Here is a 20,515-nt window from a genome sequence, read left to right as displayed (position 1 = left end):
AGAGTAAGAGCCTCCTCAGAGTTCCCGACATGCAGCGCGGAAGCCGTCGCACTGGGGCCGCGGAGACACCTGGGAGTTCCGGGTTGGCGGAGTACGCAGGCGCAGGCTCCCCCGCGGAGAACCTCGGCTGTAGTGGAGCTGAGACCCGCCTTCGGGCTTCGGGGAGGCAGAGAATGCGCAGTGGATGTCTGGGTGGGCGCGGGTGCCGGAGGAGCCCGCCAGTGAGTCCCGCCGCCACGCTACCAGCTTCCAGTTGGCTCCTGGGTCCCAGAAGTCCTCACGCATAGCCCGGAAACCGGAATGCCGGAGTTGGAGGGACCTTGGCTTTCAGCTGCGGGATGCGGTGAGTACGGTGGGCTGCGAACGCGGCGGGAGAGGACGCAGGCCCGGTGGCGGGAGCCCACCTAGGAGCCTGGCAGAGAACCCTACGACTGAGTGGGAGTGCAGGGGCAGCCTTTTGCCTCCAGGCTCCTGGTGGAAATTGGGGGAACCATGCAGGAACCCCCCAATGTGAGGGGGTGAGGAGCCCTCTCCCGGCAGAAGCCTACTGCACAGCGTGACCGTGGTCACTGCCCGCTTGGCTGTTGGGTCGCAGGCTCTTGGATACCAAAGGGTCATGGACACGAGCTCAGGTGGGTGCAGGCGGGCCCGTGCGCCGTCAGGGTTCTGCAGTGTGAGTGCCTCTTTCCAGCAAGTCTGCCGGATGCTCCTTGGGAATTCCTTACGGGGGGCAGCGGGGGAACCCTGGGCTGCCTGCTGTGGGCACTTGACCCTTTTCTGGGCTGGTCAAATGCGTGTGAGCCCTGAGTGCTGGGATTGAAAGGTCCCCCAATACTGGGTCCGTGATTAAAAGAGTGAGACTGATACAGTGAAGGTCAAGCAAAGCTTTATTTTGAGCCAAGCATTGAGAATCAAACTGACTGTTTGGGGCCATCTCTTCAAAGAGACGACTCCTCTCTGCCTTACAGACTAGCGCCTTTTTTTTTTTTTTAAAGATTTCATTTATTTATTTGACAGACAGATCACAAGTAGGCAGAGAGGCAAGTGGAGAGAGAGGAGGGAGCAGACTCCCCGCTGAGCAGAGAGCCCGATGTGGGGCTCGATCCCAGGACCCTGAGATCATGACCTGAGCTGAAGGCAGAGGCTTTAACCCACTGAGCCACCCAGGTGCCCCTACAGACTAGCTTTTAAGGGCAAAGGCCATGTGATTGGGCCTGGCCACGCACAGGTGGCCAATGAGATTGTCACACAGAGAAAGCTGCACAGTCCTGCTAGGTCACGCATAAGTGACCAATTGAATTACAATTTGCCCTATAGTAGATATTTGAACTAGTCTATCACCTTGGTCAGAATTGGCGCCCAAAAGGCCCCCACAGGGTGGGGCCCATAGTCCTTGGTAGCTAGGGAGACAGTAGGTGCCCCCACTGATTGGATACCTCCACCTGGCCTGACCCCCCCTTGTATTTGGGCTTGGTTACCTGGGACTGGTTTCTGGGACTTGTTTTTAAGTAAGTTCCCCGAGGGGGGGGCAGGGTCAGTTTAAGTTTTACTGCATAAACTACAAAATCACTGTTTAACTCGATGGAATCGCTCTGGCTAAATAGACCCTTACATTCCCCCCTTTTCTTTGGAGATTAGTCAAATCTTTGACTTTTCAGCCAGTTCTATGTCCTCTTTTTAATGGCTGTCAGATTCTTTTTAATGACTCCAGTGTGATTTACCCAGAAACAGCATTCCTCTCCTAAGGCTATGCAGAGCCCCCCTTTTTCTAGAAATAGTATGTGAAGCCCTAATTGCCTATATTTCCCACCTATACTTTAATAATAGGCGCAACAATAAACTCAGTGAACTCATTGTTCTGAGTCTTAGCTTTAGTCCACGATTGGCGGGGTCCATCAGCAGCGGTATCCATCTCTGGGGGGCATCCTTGTCCTTGGCTCATTTGACGTGATTTGTGCGAATCCAGGCCCCGATGCCTCAACTTCCACCGCTGTGGGGGTAGTCAGGATGACAGTAAATGGTCCCTCCCAGCGAGGCTCCAAGTTTCCCACTTGGTGGTGACATATCCAAATCAAGTCCCTGGGTTGGTAAGGATGTGGTTCCCCCTCTGTCTCTGTCTCAGTGTGGGCAGTTCATATCCCTGTGTGGGTTCTTTTTTGTTGTTGTTTTTTAGATTTTATTTAACTAACAGAGATCACCGTCCTCAGTTTACAAATGTCTCAGTGATTTACAAGGAAAAAGCATTCTTACCAATAACCTAACTTCTAGAAGGAAATTCCCAACCATCTTAATGTTGATGCTTTACTAGAGGGAAAAACCATCTTAACTTGATCATGGCAAGGCCCCCAATATCTCATAGGTCCTCTTTAGCTTACAGAAATTCTTTTTATTTTATTTTATTTTTTAATTTATTTGACAGAGAGAGAGAGAGAGAAAGAGATCACAAGTAGGCAGAGAGGGAGGCAGAGAGAGAGAGGGGAGGAAGCAGGCTCCCTGCTGAGCAGAGAGCCCGATGCGGGGCTTGATCCCAGGACCCTGGGATCATGACCTGAGCTGAAGGCAGAGGCTTTAACCCACTGAGCCACCCAGGTGCCCCACGCGTGGGTTCTTTTTAAGACAGACTGCAATGGCTGCAGTGACTGGACTACAGACTGATCAGTCATATCTGCTAGAGCAGCCTCTTGTAGCCGAGGGCAGAGTGGGGGAGTGGGGCCTCCCAAACATTATTTCAAATGGGGTCACCTTGTTTAAGCAGGGTGTACATCGTGCCCCGAGGAGGGTGAAAGGAAGGAGAGCCACCCATCCATCGCCAATCTCCAGAATTAGCTCTGCCAAAGTCTCTTTGAGAGTCTGGTTCATTCTCTCTACTTGTCCAGAGATCTGTGGCCAGTAGGCACAGTGTATTTTCCAATTAGTGCCCACGGCCTTGGCCAATGCCTGCGAGACTGAACTCACAAATGCAGGGCTGTTGTCTGACCCAATCATGAGAGGTAACCCAAACCTCTAGTAGCTTTTTGGCTACTATTGCTGCCATCTCATGTTTTTCAGAAAAAGCCTCTACCCAGCCTATCATCCATATACATGTTGGCGGTCTTACCCTTGGCCATCTGCAGTGCCTTGGTGAGTGCAATCAGCTCCGTTTTTTGTGCCGAGTTTCCGTGTGGCAGGGCCGCCGTCCAGAGTTCCTGCTCAGGAGAAACCACTGCAGCCCCCACATACCTCTTTCCATCGACCATGTAGCTGCTCCCCTCTGTGAACAGAGTCATCTCCACATCTGGGAGGGGAGTGTCCCCGAGATCTGGCCTTATTCCTGCGACCTGGGTTAGGACCTTCCCGCAGTCGTGTGGGTGGTCAGCCAGCTCCTCTGGCAGCAACGTGGCTGGATTTAGCACCACCAGGGGCCAGAAAGTCACTTTCAGTTCATTGAGGAGAAGGGCCTGATAACCCGTCACTCGGGCGTTTGTCATCCATTGGTCTGGTAGAGTCCGGAGAAGGCCCTCAATAGCGTGGATGGTGGTCAAGATGAGATTTTGACCCAAAATCAATTACTTGCATCCTTGACCAGGAGGGTCATGGCAGCAATTATGTGGAGGTAAGGGGGGATCCCAGCCACTACTGGATCTAGTTTCTTGCTAAGATAGGCTACTGGCCTTTGCCAAGGCCCCATAGTCTGAGTCAAAACTCCTTTGGCCACCCCTGCCTTTTCATCCACATACAAGAGGAAGGGCTTGGTAACATCATTGGGATGACCAATGTTGGGCACACAGTAAGGCTGTATGTAATTTCCAAAATGCTCCTTCTGCCTCAGCTGTCCACTCTACCATAGTGAGTCCTCCCTTAGTCAGTTCGTAGAGATGTCAGGCACTCTCCGTGAACCATGGTATCCATGGCCTGCAGTAGCCCGCCGTCCCAAGAAACTCCCTCACTTGTCGGGGCGTGGTGGAGCGGGGGTATGGGGTGATCACCTGTTCCCTGGACTCAGACAGTGAACACAATCTCTCATGAAGATCAGAGCCTAAACAAGTGGTGAGGCTCTGACAGAGCTGTGCTTTCTTTGCTGACACCCGATCCCCTTTCCCCTGCAGAGTCTGTAAGAGAGCTCTGGTCCCCTGCCAGCATGACTCGTAGTGCTCAGCGGCTATTTCTGCTATTCCCACTAACTCAGTACGATTCTTCCCTTCAAATCCTTCAACTTTCCGAAGTTTCCTTCTTATATCTGGGGCTGACTGGCAAAGGCAAGATCGTCTAAAGGAGCTGTTGTGCAACTTCTTTGAAGTTTACCTCAAGTTGTCTAGCTAGGTAAGCAAACATTTAAAGACAACCAAATCTAGAATTTAACACCCATAAGGGTGTGTTATTAAAACATAACTTTTCCCTCTAAAATAACCCTCATTTTCAGAGATAGCCAAGTCAGGACTAATTTATTTGAAAAATGAAATGACTCATTTTTCAAATAAGTCTAGTTTTAACAAATTTGGCCTAATTATTTACATAAGCTCAGCAAGAACAGTGACAATTTGCTTTTAAGTAAATTCCCATGGGTGAGGGGGCAGGGTCAGTTTAAGATTTACTGCATAAACAACAAAATCACTGTTTAACCAGATGGAATCCCTCTGGCTAAATAGGCCCTTACAGTCCCTAACTCTGTTTTCCTAGGTCACAGTGTCTGCCATTCTCAGGGAGTAGACCCCAACTACAAAACATACTCTCCTCTGGGAAGCACACCTGCTTCCCAGAGGAGCCCTGGACAGAGCCCCGGGGAAACCGCCCCTTCCTGCTCTACCCATGACCCCCATCCACACCTGCCCCTCCCCTCCCATGGACACAGCTGCAGTCCCGTCACACCCAGGAAGGGCCTGGCCTAGGTGGACAGGAACTCGGGCAGACATTTCTCAAGATGTCTGGCCCCTCTCCTCCCTTGCAGAAAGAATAAACTCTTCCGTGTTCTCTCCTCTCTAGACAATTGCCACCCATGGTGATGGCTCACCTAAGAGGGATAGCATACTTTTATACTTAAAAGTCTTTTAGGTACACGTTCAAAAAGCGATCTAAAATACATGTCTTTCCAGTATAAATGACCACTTGAAAGCCTTAAGTACATCTTAAGACCCAACACGGCCTGGCTGAAGGCGCGCCGACCCCACCGACATGACAGCTTCCGCTAACGCACGGGATGATGCTCGGCGTCACGATCGACCGCGACGCGAGCCAAAACCACCACGAGATGCCCCTTCCCCGCCGGGATGGCTGGAATCCAGACGCTGGGAACCGGCGCCAGGCGGAGATCCCGGAGGCCTGACCCTCCCCCCCGCCGCCCCCCCCCCCCCCCCCCCCCCCCCGTGATCGCACCGGCTCCCGGGCTGCGCTCCAGCACGCAGGACAGGTGCTCCGTCCCCCGCCCAGGCGGGGACCACGGACAGCTCCGTTCCGCCGCGTCCCGATTGGGCGCCGCACGGGGGAGGCTCCGCGGGGAGACTGCGTCGGATTCTGGGGCGGAAGGAGGGCGCAGGCCGGTCGGCGGGCTGGAGTCCGCGGGGTTGGGAGCCGACTCCCCGCAGGCAGGTGAGACACTTGTGGAGCACCAGCCTGTCAGTCAGGATGCGGGAGGCGGGGCCTGGGAGCGCGTAGGGGTCCTGGACCCCAGGGGCGGTGCCTGGAGTGCCGCCCAATCAGAAGGTGAAGGGCCGCAGGCTGTCCTACCACGGCGTGAGGAGCTCGGGTCACGGAGGAATGTCCAGTCAGAGTTGGGGGGCGGTAACTCCGAATCCTCGTGCAATCAGGTCGCAGGGCCGGAAATATCGCCCAATCGGAGCGCGGGGCCTGTAACCCGCCCAATCAGGCCCGAGGGAGGACCCCGGACCTGGTAGGTGTGGCTCAGGGGGGCAGCGGGCGGTGCTCACCGGCGTGGAGCGGCGCACGTGTGGGTCTGCGCGTCTGGACGCCGGGGGCTTCCGCAGCGGGACGCCGAGATGGTGAGCGCGGGGCCGGCAGCGTGGGTCCCGCCGGCCACAGCGAAGCAGGAGCGGCCGCGGCGGGGCGCTCCCCTCCCGGTCGGGCCGCACCTGCGTGCTGGGCGCGTGGAGCCGGAGCGAGGCCGGCGCGGGGCGGGCAGGCCTGGGGCTCCGGACGCTGTGCGGCCCCGCGGGGGGACGGGGGGCGCCGACCGGTCAGCGGGCGCGCAGAGGACCCCTCCGGGCGGGACTTCCGTGCGCTCCCCCGGGGTGGGGGTGGGGGTCTCTCACTCGGCCGGGACGAGCGCGCGCGGGGCTGGGCCGCCCCGGACGGCCGCGGTGGGTTTCGCTTGCTGCGGAGCCTGCGCTTCTCGGTCCGGTCACTTCGGGGACGACGGGCCCGACGAAGGGTGTGCAGCCGCCGAGAGGACGCGGGACCGGAGCGGGCTGCCGCGCCGTGGTACCGTTAGGGGTTCTGAGGGACTTCGGCTGCATGTAGGGGCCCGGGGCTCCGGCGGGTCCGTCGGAACGGGCACGGGGCGCGCCGAGCGGTGCCCGTCGGGCCGCGGCCGCGCATCCGGCCACGGTTCGGTCCGTGTTCGGGGCGGACACCCGTGGGCGTGTGTCTAAGCCGCCTCTTTGCCGAGACCGTGACAGACGCGCTGCAGTTCACTGCGTGATTTGGGGACGTTTTGCTGAAATCCTTCTGCAGAGGCGGTGACCCCCGGTGCCCCTGTGTCCCGCCGGCAGCACAGGCGGTGCGAGTGTGGTTTTGGCTTCGCCGTCCCGGCCCCTCGCTTCCGGCTGGGGACCCGGCTCGGACCGCCTGTCGGCTCCGGACACCCAGTCCCCGCGGAGGCGGCGTGGGGTGGCCCAGAGCAGTTCGAACGTGTTCCGGCGTCCCGGGTGACGGAGCCAGGGCTTGCCTGGGGGCCGGGGGCGGAGCCGCGGACAGGATCCCGCCGCGGAGGTCGCTGTTGGGACCGGGGAGGGGGCGAAGGGCCTCCTCTGAGAGCCGGTGCGCCCTGCAGGGGGCCTGGGGCTGGGACCTGGGGACGGACCGCGGGCCTTTGCGTACTTTCCGTGCCTCAAGGAGAGATTCATTCTCTCTGATAGCCTTTGGGTCTTTCCAGGCCTGGGGGACACTGTTGGTCTCTGGGTGCCCTTTGTGCTCCTAAAACTTTTAAGGAAGGAGGGTTTTTTTTATTGTTGTTGTTCTGGTTTGTTTTTTTGTTTTCCATTTCTTTGTGATTCCAACAGACTGGGAGGTGGCAGGAGGGTAGTTGGAGGCAGCCCTGCTTGGAGGGGAGAATGGCAACGGGGGCCTAAAAAGGACCTCTTTCTGGCCGCCCCCAACCCTCTGAGCTCACAGGGGGACCCGCGGTGGACCTGTAACCTGTTAGGGTCCGTGATCAAAGGAGCGAGACTGATACAAAGCAAGGGTTAAGCAAAGCTTTATTTCATGCCAAGCATGGAGAATCAACCTGACCAGTCAGGGCTGACTCGTGCAAAGAGGCGACCCCTTCCTGCTTCACAGACTGACTTCTATAGAGGTACTTTAGCCGGGCTATGCACAGATGGCCAATGAGATTGCAAAACACAGAGAAAACTGCACAGTCACCTTACATCACACACGGGCAGCCAATTGAATTACAATTCACCCTAGTAGATATATGCGTGCCCCACTGATTGCCCATCTCTACCTGACTGACCCGCCCTTGTATCTGGGCTTTGCAAGTAAGTTCCTCTGGGAGGAGTGGAGTCAATCTAAGTTTACTGCATAAACAACAAAAGGGCTTTCTCTGATTAAGTAGGCCCTTAAAACCATCCAACCTGGTGTCACTCCTTGGTGAATCAGACAGGACACCAGGTTGAGATGCCCCCCCCTTTCCCTTGAGGGAACTGTGGATTGGCCGAGCAAGGTCTCAGGGAAGGGCTTCCAAAGCGTCTGCTCCGGGAGGCAGGGTGCATGGATCTTTCCCTGGGGACAGCTTGTCCTCCTCTGCAGAGGGCGGGCTGAAGTGGGTTTCTGGTGCTGCGTGGGGACAGCAGCCCCTGCTCTGAGCCGCTCACCCGTGCTGCTCCTCCCGAGTGTGTCCTGGGAGGCTCTTGCTGACCAGTGGGGCCAGCGTGGGCAACAGGACTTCTGTCCTGCGGTGTGTGCAGTGGGTTCTTACGTTCTGGAGTGTGGGCGAGTTGGGGCCTTGGGGGGTGGGCGGTCCCCACGTTCATCCCCGGCCGGTGTGGGCACCGCGGCTGCAGTCATCTGACTAAGTGTAAACCGGAGTAAACACTGACACACGGAGCTGGGGTGGTGGTGGTGGCTGGCGGTGTCGGTGGCAGGACGTTAAAATTGACCAGTGAATGCGGCTGCGGCGTCCATCCAGGCGGATGCCTGTCACCCGGCCCCGGGAGCTCTCCGGCTTGGCTCTGTGCAGCTCGGGGAGGACCAGGGATCTGCTGGGCATCACACGGCTGTCGCTCTGATCCGTGCTGGGGTGGACACTGTCATCCTGGGGTTCCCCTTCTAGGGCAGCATTTCCCGCATGCTGTCATCTGTCACCCGCGCGTCTGCTTCCTTCCTTTGTATTCTGTCCAGCTCAGGGGTTCGCGTGTCTCTCCGTGTCTGCGTGCTTGGGCTCCTCCCGTGTTCAGTACACTTGCGCGTCCCCATCCCCCCGGCGCAAACCAACCTCCTTCTGCGCCGTGAGAAACCCCTACCATCGCTGCGGTCACACGCAACCCTACGGGTGCTTCTGTGCGGACGTGGAATCCGCATGACTGGGCTCTGGTCGTGCACGTGTCAGGGAAACCATCCCTTGTTCCCCCCGCACAGAAGCAGTCTTCAATGCCCCGTATCCACGGGGCTGCCCCTTCCCCTAATCTGGGGCCTGTGCATACATTCTGCTGCTTCCCCACAGGCCGTGTGTCCGTCCTCTGTCAGTGCCAACGGTCTGATCACTCATTAAAAATAAAGCTGTCGGTTACTTTGCCCCCAAACTGGATTTACTCTGCAGCTGCGGGAATTGCTCTTGGGAGCGTGTAAGGTCGCGAAACCACAGGCCGTTTGGAGGGCAGAGAGGTGGAGGGCTCGGCTGTGGAAACAGAGATCTGGGAGGAAACTGCAGATTTAATGATCGCTGAGACCAGTTTGGGAGATTGAGTTTGGAATTTCCCCGTAAAAGCCCTTGTAGCTCCCTCTTACTCTCTCCCTTCCTTCTTTTTTTCTTCCTTCCTTTCCTTTCTTTTCTTTTCAAAAATTTATTTATTATTTGAGAGAGCAATGGATTAAGGAAGGACAGAAGTGAGAATCTGCAAGCCAGCCACCTGCTGAGCGCAGAGCACAGGGTCTAAGGACCCATGAGAACATGACCTGAGCCGAAACCAAGAGTAGGACCCTTAACGGATGGGCCACCCAAACACCCTAAGGCCATTTTAGTTCTGAATTACATTTGGTTCACTTGGTTCATTTTCTTAGAAATGCATGTGTGGAGGGACTGTGGGGCTTTTTTTTGGTTTGTTTTTACTTGTTGGTTTGTTTGTTTTAAAGATATTATTTGTTTATTTGACAGAGATCATAAGCAGGCAGAGAGGCAGGCAGGGTAGGGGGGGAAAGCAGGCTCCCTGCTGAGCAGAGAGCCCGATGCGGGGCTCCATCCTAGGACCCTGAGATCATGACCTGAGTCGAAGGCAGAGGCGTAAACCACTGAGCCACCCAAGTGCCCCTGGGGGAATGGTGGTGTTGAAAACAAGCTGGCTAGGGTCCCCCTTAGTTGCCCTGTCATGGCGCTTTGATGACTGGAATCCATTTCCTGGTGATTTTCTCTAGACTACGGAATTTCTAAACATGGTTTCTACGAAGGAGTAGGCTTGTTACAGAAGAAATCAGACGGAAGGCCAGCCTGTTTCCATCTGGCAGTGATCCAAGAGGAAGAGCCCAGTTCTGAAAAGGAGCTGAACCAAAGCCGAATTAGTCTTCTGAGAACGAACAAGCCACCAGTACAGGTTCCCAGCAGACCCTGCCTGGTGCAGACAGGGCACCGACCTCTGATCCTGCCAGTATCGGGCTGGGGGTTGGAGAGAAAGCAGCACCATGGGCTCTGTGGGACCCACACTTGCATGTTCTCGGTGGTCGGTGTCTTCTTGGGGTCCATTTGTGATCAGCAAGTCACACTGACATTAACAATAAAACCTTCACTTCTTTTTACAGGAAAAATTGAGTTATGGGGTGGGGGGAAGTAGGTGGTTCAGTGGCTTAGTGTCCGACTCTTGATTTTGGCTCAGGTCATGATCTTGACGTCTTGAAATTGAGCCTTGTTCTCTGCTTAGTACACGGTCTGCTTGAGATTCCCTCTGCGCTCATAGATACATACGTAAGAAATAATGATAAATAAATGTATAAATATATATGAATATGAATAAATAATAAATTAGTAATAAATGAAAAACAAATTAAATTAAAAAATTTAAAAGTCTTAAAGAAAAATGGGTTTATCTGGGAATATCAGAGAATCCTAATAGGGTACAAGGAAGCCCCCAGCAAAAGCACAGGCAAGGCTGGGAAAGAAAGGGAGCGGCTCCATCTTCAAAGAGCAGGGGGGGGGGGCACGGGAGGGGCCGCCACACAGAGCATCCATTGGAGCAACCTGGTTGGTCCATGTGTTGTGGCTTCTCATTGGCTGAGCCGTGAGTGTCTCTCATTGGCTGAGCCGTGAGTGTCTCTCATTGGCTGGACTGTTGCCACGCGGAGAAACAATCTTCCTTCCGCTGGTGCAGGACGGACTTGGCGGCACGCGTCTCCGCCCGTTGCTCCGCAGCGGGCCCTGAGCCAGGGTTCGGGAGCTTTCTCTGCGGACTCCGGACTCCATCTTAGTCGTGTGTCCGTCACTCGTTTCCGGGGAGTGGACGGGCTGCTGCGCGGGTTTCCTTGCTGGCTGTGGGGTCGGCTGCTGAGCGCGTGCGAGCGCGAGCTGGTGTTGGCGCGCGCCCGCCCTTGTCGTGGGCAGGTGGTCGCTGTCGTGCGCGGTGACTCGACGCTCACCACTTTGACTCTTCCCAGGCGGCCGCACCGTTCGGCGTTCCCAGCAGCAGAGATGGTGACAGCTGCCCTTCCTCGCCTCCTCCCCGGCTCGCGCCTGCGAGACCTCGTAGCTGTTCTAGTGGGTCTGAAGGGGGTCGGCTTGCAGGGCCGCGTCCGTCCCCTGACGGCTACCGTCCAGCATCTCCTGAAGCTGTCGGCCGCTGGCAGATCCTCCTGGGAGCCGTGGCTGCTCAGTTGTTAGGTGTGGGCTTTTCCCTGCTGCCCCTTACCAGGGCGAGGCCGTTCCCCTTTGTTCCTGGTTGGTTGAGTTCTCTTGTTAAGACAGGGTCGTGGTTTCGTCAGATGGCGTCCTGGGTCCGTCGAAGCGATCATGGGGTTTTGGTTTTCATTCTGTTCACAAGGCTTATGACTGCAGTTGTGCTCCCTGAACCGGCCGTTTTATTTCCTATCATGGGACAGACCTGCTGCTGATGCCCAGAGGCCTGTCCCACCGAGGAGGGGTTGCAGCGGATGGCGGGAGTAAGCCCCGCTGCGTCGTTGGCGGCAGTGGCCGGAGCCACACACCAGGTGGCCAAACCGGGTCATACAAGGAGAGGACTCCCCGTTGGGACACATAGGAGCGTGTTTGGCTCTAGATCAAATGGCGGCTGAATGTAAGGGAACAAAGAAATTAAGGGGTTGGTCTCCAAGCGAAGCTGCTGAGAGTCAGGAGGCCTCAGCAGAGGGTCTGGGAAAGTACATTCCCCCTGCGGAGTCACTTTGCAGGAGCTGCTGTTGCCACCTGCGCCGCGTGTTGGGAGTGGAGGGCTCAGGTGATGTAGTGGGAGAGAATAGGAATGGGGTCCTTTGCCCACACGGGCACGCACAGCCCACGACCTTCTGTTGTCTGTGGAGTACTAGGGTTAGACCAGCCGAAGGACTAGAAAGAGAAAGAGGGAGGAAAGGGGTAAGGGGGGAAATCTCTCACCCTTTTGGGCAACGCAGTCCGTAGGGCACTCCTTGGGCCTCTGGGTGTTCTCAAGGAACAGTCCCAGCTGGAGATCGTCACCGAGGGAAGCTCCCACAAAATTCTTAAAGACTCTGGGGATACAGTGTCAGAGCAAAGTGGCCCCCATGACAGATGCCAAACTAGGGTGGCCTGATCCCGTGGAGCTGTGGCATGGGTGGGGAAGAATTCCCCGAGACAGACCCCGGAGATAGAAGTTTATTGAGGACCCCACAGGGGAGCAGCACACGGGACAGCAGAAGAGAGTGTTTGCCTCGAGGTGGTGCCGAGGGATGAGAATCAGGGGGGACCATGAGGGAGTATGTGATCCTATGGACTCCCAGCCCTTCCGGTCACTGAGGGCACTGCCATGGGTGTATTTGTGTGTTGTCACTTCCCGCATGGGTGTGACTTGGGTCCTAGGGTGGGGTGCGGTTTCCCGTGTGTCACCCCCACATCCTCCCACACACATGGGTGAGGAGGGAGCGTTGCTACAACAGAACATGTGGCTGTTCCAGGACGCAGTGGTGTTTGCAGATGTGGCTGTGAACTTCACCCCGGAAGAGTGGGCTTTGCTGGATGGTGGTCAGAGGCAGCTCTACAGAGATGTGATGCTGGAGACCTGCAGGAACCTGGCCTCCCTGGGTAAGCGTGGCTCCACCCCATCTCTTGAGTTGTAGGGAATGAGTGTCTGATCTTCCTTGGTCTGAGGACTGGGAATACGCTGCAAAGGAGACAGACGTGGTCCAGGCCTTCATAGAAACTACTGAGGGTCACATACCTTTTCTGTGAAAACAGTTTCATGTGTTAAATTGATTCTTCATTAGTATTAAATCAGCCCTACAAGAAATCATGATGTGCTGCTTTTAGTGGAAAAGAAAACTTTTTTTAAGTAGAAAAGAAAAGGCGATAAGTAAAAGCATGAAAATTATGAAAGGATATAAGAATTTGCTGGTAGTTGGAAACATAAGATTAGTAGACAAGTCACTTAGAAAGCTATTATGATGGCTAAAACACACAAGTAGTGAAATCATTTGTATCTTGAAGTTTATCCATAGACACAGAGGACCAGATGTGAAATATAGGGAGCCTGGCTGGCTTATTTTTAGCTGGTAGAGCGTTGGCCTCTTGGTCTCAGGGTCATGAGTCTGAGCCCCTCATTGGGCGTACATATTTCTTTTAAAGAAAGAAAGACAGGTAGGCTGTGGGGACACTTGGGTGGCTTAGTCAGGTAAGCATCTGCTTTTGGCTTACGTCATGATTTCAAGGTCCAGGGCTCCAATCCCACATCAGGCTCTCTGCTCAGAGTGCAGTCATCTCCTTTTCCCTCTGTCCCTCACCAAACTCCTGCTCCCTCGTGCTCTCTCTCTCAAATATATAAATCTTAAACTTATAAAAAAGGCATTTAACAAGCTAGAAAGAAGTACATGCTTCTCATTATTTACTTTCAATGTAGATTAACTAAATGCTCCAATCAAAAGACATATATTGACTCAGTGATTATAAAAACCCATCTGTAGTCTGCCTAAAAGGGAGACACAATATGGACTGAAAGGCAAGTGGACTAAAATAGATTCTCCACGCAAATAGAAGGGGGGTAAAAAGTAGAGCTCGAATACTTACATGAGATACAGGATGGGTCACAACGGAGACTGTGACGAGACAGAGATTGCCATGACATGATAAGCAAATTGGACAAGAGCAGTATATATCTGTGATACATACATCACAGATTTAATTGATACATATTTAATTGTGTGTATATATGTGTGCATAGAATATATCTTTGTACCCAATTGGAACACCTAAATATAGAAAGCGTATCTTAAGAGAAATAAAGGCAGAAAATGACAGTAGTAAATAATTGTAGGAAGATTTAACACTCCACTAACATGCCTGCATAGAACGCCCAGACTGAAAATCAGTAAAGAGTGGATTCCAGTGACATCGCACCAGGGGGACATAGTGAACATTCCATTCCAAATGGCAGAACATGCATTCTTTTCAAGGGCACACAGAACATTCTCCAGGATAGTTTGTGTGTTAGACCACAAAACAAGTCTCAGTAAATTTATGAAGACTGTGATCTTAGGAGGCATGTTTTTGAAGAATGGCAGCATGAAATTACAAGTCAATAATAAAAGCAAGAAGCTTGGGATGCCTGGCTGGCTCAGTTGGTGAAAGGTCTGCTTCCCACGTGGGTCACGGGCCCATGCTCGGTGGGGAGCCTGCTTCTCCCTCTGCCAGTTCCTTCCCCTGCTTGTGCCCCCTCTCTACTCACTCTGACAGATAACTTAAAAAAAACTTTACCAAAAAAATAAAAATAAGCTCAAACATGCTGAGGCCAAACAGCACGCTACTAACACCAGTGGGTCAACAGAGAAGGTCAGGGAGGAATCACAAAATACCAGAGCCAAAGAATAATGAGTGGATGATGGAACATCTTTGTCCCGAGCAGCACAAGCTGGGTGAGAGATGTGGACTGGGCGCCTGGGGGGATCAGTGGGGTAAGCCTCTGCCTTCAGCCCAGGTCATGGTCTCAGGGTCCTGGGATTGAGCCCTGCATTGGGCTCTCTGTTCAGTGGGGAACCTGCTTCCCCCTTTCTCTCTGCCTACTTGTGATCTCTCTCTCTGTCGAATAAATACATAAAAGGGAAGTCCAAACTGAATCAGCAGTGAGATACCACCTCAAGGCAGCCAGGTTGGCTGTAGGAGAAGGACAAGGATCACAGGATAACAGGTGCTGGTGAGAATGCGGAGAAAAGGAAACTCCTCTTTGCTGGGGGGAAGGTAAACTGGTGCAGCCCGCGTGGAAAGCAGTACAGAGTTTCTACAGAACACCACAGAAGGACCATATAGTCCGTAATTCTACTTCTGGGCATTTACCCATACCAAAAACACTAACATTTATCGTAGTGTTAGTTGCAATACTCAAGATACGGAAGGAACCCACACATCCGTCGACGGGTGCATTGGATAATGAACATGTGAAAAATGCATATAAGGGACGATTACCCGGCCGTGGAAGAAGGATGACGTCTTCCCATTTGTGAATATGTGGATGGAACCAGAGGGTTTTCTTCCAAGTAAATAAGTCAGAAAGACAAACACCATATTTAACTTATGTGTGGAATCTAAATAACAAAGTGAATGAACAAATAACAGGAAGTAGAAACAGACTTAAAACTATCAAGAAGAAATTGGTGTTTGTGCCACTGGAGGGTACGGAGGGAGAGGAGAAATAGATGAAGGTGATTGAGTGGTCCAGAGCCGCACTTACCGAAGGTGGGAATGAATGAAGGAGGACACTATTGCATGGGGCCCTGGGTGTGGTGAATAAACAGTTAATTTGGAACACACACACACACACACACACACACACTAAATGTGGGAATGGAAAGTACAGGAAGTGGAATGTGGTCATAATATTGTATTAGTATTCCATACTGACAGATTTTAATAATACTGTGGCGAGCATTTTGTAACATGTATGATTGTTGAAATACCGTGTTGGGCACCTGACAATAAAATGAACAGTCACTATGCTTCCAACAAGAAGAAGAAGAAAAAGTCCACACTTAACCATCATTAGTGAACTCGAAGAATAAAGAGCCCATCTTCCAGACTGCTTGTGGCCCTTCAAATCCTCCCCCCTGCTGGGCTGTTCTCGGGGAACTCTCGGCAGCCACACCCACCGTCCGACCTCCCAGTGGCAGCTGGGGCAGTCAGGCAGGCTCCCCCGATGGCCTCGGTGCCTTCAGAATAGTCCAGCAGCCCTCAGCCGGACCAGGTTCTAGGGAAGGGAATAGCATTTGCACATGTCTGTTAGAAATGTGACTCCGTCCTTCTTCTGAGAAGGGTGATTTTGTCATTCACCTCCACTCCCTGTCGGACATTTCATCCATCCTCATCCACATGGCAAGCCTTTTTCTATTCTTTTAGAAGTAGGGTGTGGATGTGTGTATCTTGTCCAGTTCCTTTCTACTTTTCTACCTTTCTACTTTTCTGATAATACTTCCCTCCACATTAGTCACCATGGATTTTGAAGTATTTCTGAGTAAACAGGCTGCCCTACATACACCTTTCCTCTTATTGCCAAAGTCCCAAATCACTAGGGTTCTGAGGATTTTTCTTTGGTTACTTGTCTGTTCTTCCTGATGAACCTCGTTTCCATTTCGGGATCAGTGTATGACTAGAAATCGACATATGGTCTGTTTTTTTACCTTCAAACAACAGATCATTCCCAAGAAATTAAATTATGCTCCTAATTTTTGCAGTTGGTACAAGTCAGGATGAAAGGAGTGCATCAAGGACTCAGCGGAATGTTCTGCAGAATGAGCTCCCCAGTGAAGGCGAGACCGTCTTATGTGCAAGAAATGATTCGTTCTCTGTTTTTGGAGAAAACTGGAAATTTCCTAACGGTGGAGATGAGACCCAAACCGAGGAAAGGTGTTTGAGGTGAGTCACACTCATACAGGGGAAGGAGGGGCTCAGGGCGGACGGTGAGACTAACTTGAAATCAAAGGGTCGCTGAGAGCACACCTCAATAATCATATGATCCAAACTTTCACACAAAGAAGTTTTAATGAATGCATTCTAGATACTGAACATCTGAAAACTCATTCAGTTGGAAATAATGGTGAGAAAAATGACATCTGAGAAACCTAGCGTGTTCGGACAGTATTTCCGTCTTCAGCCAGTACATTAAGCTTGTTTCACTGTTACCATGGAGACAGTGCCACAAACACAGCCGTTCACTGCAGACGACCATTATGTAGTCAAGTAATCATTAATATGGATCAGTAGGTAATTAATAAAGAGATCAGTTAAAATGATTATTCTGTAACAGTGTGCCTTCCCTTTTTGAACAGAAGTCATCTGCCGGAGCGGGTCTGTGAAAGCAGTGAAGATTATCGATGTGGAGAAACCAGAAGGCAGATGACAAGTCTTACTGTGCGTGAGGATTGTCCTACTGGAGACAGGTCCTGTCACTGCGCCAAGTGTAGAGAAGCCTTCACAGATGGTTCTTTCCCTGAGAATCCACTAAGATCCCACCCTGGACACAAACCTAGTCCCCGTGAGGAATGTGGGCCGGCCTGCAGCTGTGTCTCTTGCCCCAGCCCTCACGTGGACCCAGGCCTTGTAGAGAAACCTTATGAACCTCAGGACACGGGGGGAGCATCGAAGAGAGACTTCAAGAGTCGCGGTAGTAAACAATCTTTAGAGTGCAAGAAATGTGGAAAAACTTTCACTTGCAGGTCGTCCTTTCGGGGTCACATAAGGGGTCACTGTGGACAGAGAGTTCATGCGTGTGACGTGTGTGGGAAAGTCTTCATGTATCAGTCCTACCTTACACGTCACATGAGAACTCACAGTGGGGAGAGACCCTATGAATGTGTGAAGTGTGGAGAAGCCTTTGGGTCTGCTTCAAGTCTGCAAAGACATGTGAGGACATACACTCGGGAAAAACCCTGTAAATGTCAGCAATGTGGGAAAGCCTTCCCTGGTGACTACTCCCTTGAAGCACACATGAGAAGACACGAAGAGGACAGAGCCTTGGAATGTAAGGAGTGCGGGCAAAGTTTCAGGAAGCATCTGCTTTTTGAACATCACATGGCCACACACAATGTCATGAAACCCTATGAGTGTAAGGAGTGTGGCAGACTCTTTAGATATCACACAGCCCTTGGAGTCCATATGAGGACCCATACTGGGGATAGACCCTACGAATGTAAGGAGTGTGGGAAAACTTTCCAGAAGTGTGAACATTTTAAACATCACACGATCACCCACAGTACCATGAAAGCCTATGAATGTAACCGGTGTGGCAGATCCTTCCGGGATCACACAAACCTGCGCATCCATATGAGGACGCACACTGGGGAGAGACCCTATGAATGTCAGCAGTGTGGGAAAACCTTCAGATATCGTGGAAATCTGCGGGAACATACGACAACACACACGGGGGAGAGACTGTATGAATGTCAGCAGTGTGGGAAGACCTTCAGGTATAACTCATGCCTGCGAGAACACATGTGGAAGCACACTGGAGAGAGACCCTATAAGTGTCAGCACTGTGGAAAAGCCTTCATTCGTCACCACACTCTTGTACTACATACTGTGAGAAGGCACACCAAGGGTGGACACTTGGAATGTAAGGAGTGTGGTGAAACTTTCAGAAAGCATCAACCTTTCGAACGTCACATGGCCACACACGGTATCCTGAAACCCTATGAATGTAAGGAGTGTGGAAGAGACTTCAGGTGGCACAGAGACCTACAGGTACATACGAGGGTACACACTGGGGAAAGACCCTTCATATGTGAGCTGTGTGGAAAAGCCTTTAAGTCTCTCGCAAACCTTCGAGGACATACAAGGACACACACTGGTGAAAGGCCCTGCAAGTGTCAGCAGTGTGGGAAAACCTTCTCGACTCATGGAAACCTGCAAGTACATATGAGGACACACACTGGGGAAAGACCCTGTAAATGTGAGCAGTGTGGGAAGGCTTTCCTAAGTCCTGGAAACCTGCGAGCTCATAAGAGGACACACAGTGGAGAACGACCTTGTAAATGTCAGCAGTGTGGGAAAGCCTTCACCACTCCTGGAAACCTACGAGCTCATATGAGGACACACAGTGGGGAAAGACCCTGTAAATGCCAGCAGTGTGGGAAAGCCTTCACCCGTGCTGCGTCCTTGCGGGTACATATGAGGACACACAGTGGGGAAAGACCCTGTAAATGCCAGCAGTGTGGGAAAGCCTTCACCCGTGCTGCATCCTTGCGGGTACATATGAAGACACACACTAGGAAGAGACTTTATGAATGTCACCACTGTGGCAAAGTCTTCAGGAGTCCATCTCACCTGGAAGCACACAGGCGGACACACACTGGGGAGAGACCTTTTAAGTGTACAGAGTGTGGGAAAGCGTTCAGTCGGCCTCAGTGTTTTCAGGATCATTTGAAAACACACAATACAGTTAAATCCTATGAATGCAAGCAGTGTGGGAAAGCATACAAGTTTCCCTCATCCCTTCGAGGGCATATGAAGAAACACACTGGGGAGAGAACTTCACTGGTCACTACTCCCTTAAGGAACACGTGAGGAATCACAGTGGACGGTGACCTTTTGTGAACCTACGGTCTCTGGTAAGACCTTCCAGTATTGCGTAGAACTGCAAGTATATGTGATGACAGTAGACGAGAATTGTGTGAATGTCCACGCTGTGGGAAAGCCTTCAGGTGTCCCTCTAATCTTCAAGGATGCTTGTGAGAGCACACTGACGTGAAACCCTAAGAAGTTAAGAACCATGGAAAAACCTTCCAGTATTTCCTCAATCTGGGAGCACAGACACTGGGAAAATCGTTTGTTAAATGAGAACCAATTTACTGGAGACAAACCCGAATGGACACAATTTGGGGAACACTTCCCCTATAGAACTTCATGTATTTTGTTCGTGACAGTTGTGGCAGGACAGAAATCATTTCATTGTTACAAACATGGCTTTGTTTTTGCAAGTGCCTCCTCCATGATAGAGATGCGAAGTGTCTTAATTTCTAGTTCCTGTTGCTGATACGAACACTCATGGTGCTAAGTGTCCTTTGTCCTCTACATCTGTACAACATGCACTTTGTTGTCTCAGACTTGAAGTAATCACCTTGTTAGGTAAAACACATTTCTTTTCCATTACAATGTCTTTTAGACTCAGGTTGATAAGAACGTGTCTGTGGGAGGGGTGTGTGCATACAACTTCACATAATTTTGGAAAAAAACTTGAAGTTCATATTCCAAAAATTTCCCAATCTCCGATCATCATATAAGACTTTTTGATTGTTGAAAGTTCTTTTCTGTTGCTAATACTGGAATTTCCTGACTCTGAATCAACTCTGTATTTTCAGTCTTCATTATTGAAACACATGTTTTCACATAAGTTTTCTCCTTTTATTGAGCAGTTGTTAAATTTTTTATGTTGTTTTTACCTCTTCTGAGAGTTATTGTTGGTGTCTTTGGTTGTTTTTGTTCCAATATGACTTGGAAGAATGTGCCTTTTGAACATTGCTCAGGATTGCTTGTTTTTTTTTCCCTGCAACTAGCGATGGTGGTGGGAATATCTATGAAGTGCTTTCTTCTTACCCTCAGGAGCCAAAGTCTGGTGTGCACAGTGCCAGTAATAGCAGCCAGAACTCCTGCCAAAATACAGCATAACATTCATTTTAGGCATGGGAGCCTCTTCGTTTTTTTGACATTGGATGTAACAACATTTCATGGTTTCCATAATATTCCACAGTCCTGAAGTACCCCAGTCGCATATCAATTGGACTAGTGTTTGTGGTTTTACCCTTGGTAAAAGGAGAGAGTGTAACTCACCCTGTTGGGTTGGACATCAAACGAGATAGTATTGCTGTCTCAGACCTTCAAAAGAATTTGCAGGGTGCTTGGACGACTAGGTCGGTGGATCGTGGAACTCTGAGTCTTGCCATTGTGGGTTAGAGCCCCACATTCTGTGTAGAGATCATGTAAAATAAGTAATCATCAAAT

At 51.7% G+C, this 20,515-nt stretch overlaps 1 protein-coding gene across 3 annotated transcripts; it reads left to right on the top strand.

Moving 5' to 3' along the window:
* Window positions 1-130: 130 nt before the first annotated feature.
* On the top strand, window positions 131-20,035 carry LOC122909903 (zinc finger protein 77-like). 3 transcript variants are annotated; one of them, XM_044254599.1, is made up of 4 exons: window positions 131-343; window positions 12,496-12,622; window positions 16,255-16,435; window positions 16,849-20,035. In XM_044254599.1, exons 1-4 carry the CDS (start codon window positions 185-187, stop codon window positions 19,079-19,081), a joined length of 2,700 nt encoding a protein of 899 aa, XP_044110534.1. In that variant the 5' UTR covers window positions 131-184; the 3' UTR covers window positions 19,082-20,035. The 3 variants fall into 3 exon arrangements, with proteins under 3 accessions (XP_044110534.1, XP_044110535.1, XP_044110533.1); XM_044254600.1 differs by lacking the exon at window positions 131-343 and having other exon boundaries at window positions 10,794-12,622; window positions 16,849-18,599; window positions 18,684-20,035; XM_044254598.1 differs by lacking the exon at window positions 131-343 and having other exon boundaries at window positions 10,794-12,622.
* Window positions 20,036-20,515: the final 480 nt, after the last annotated feature.

Source organism: Neovison vison, chromosome 6, assembly GCF_020171115.1.
Source record: "Neovison vison isolate M4711 chromosome 6, ASM_NN_V1, whole genome shotgun sequence".
In the NCBI taxonomy this organism is placed as follows: Eukaryota; Metazoa; Chordata; class Mammalia; order Carnivora; family Mustelidae; genus Neogale; species Neogale vison.
Note: the sequence above shows the minus strand (reverse complement) of the source record. Positions and strands in the feature narration are given on the sequence as shown.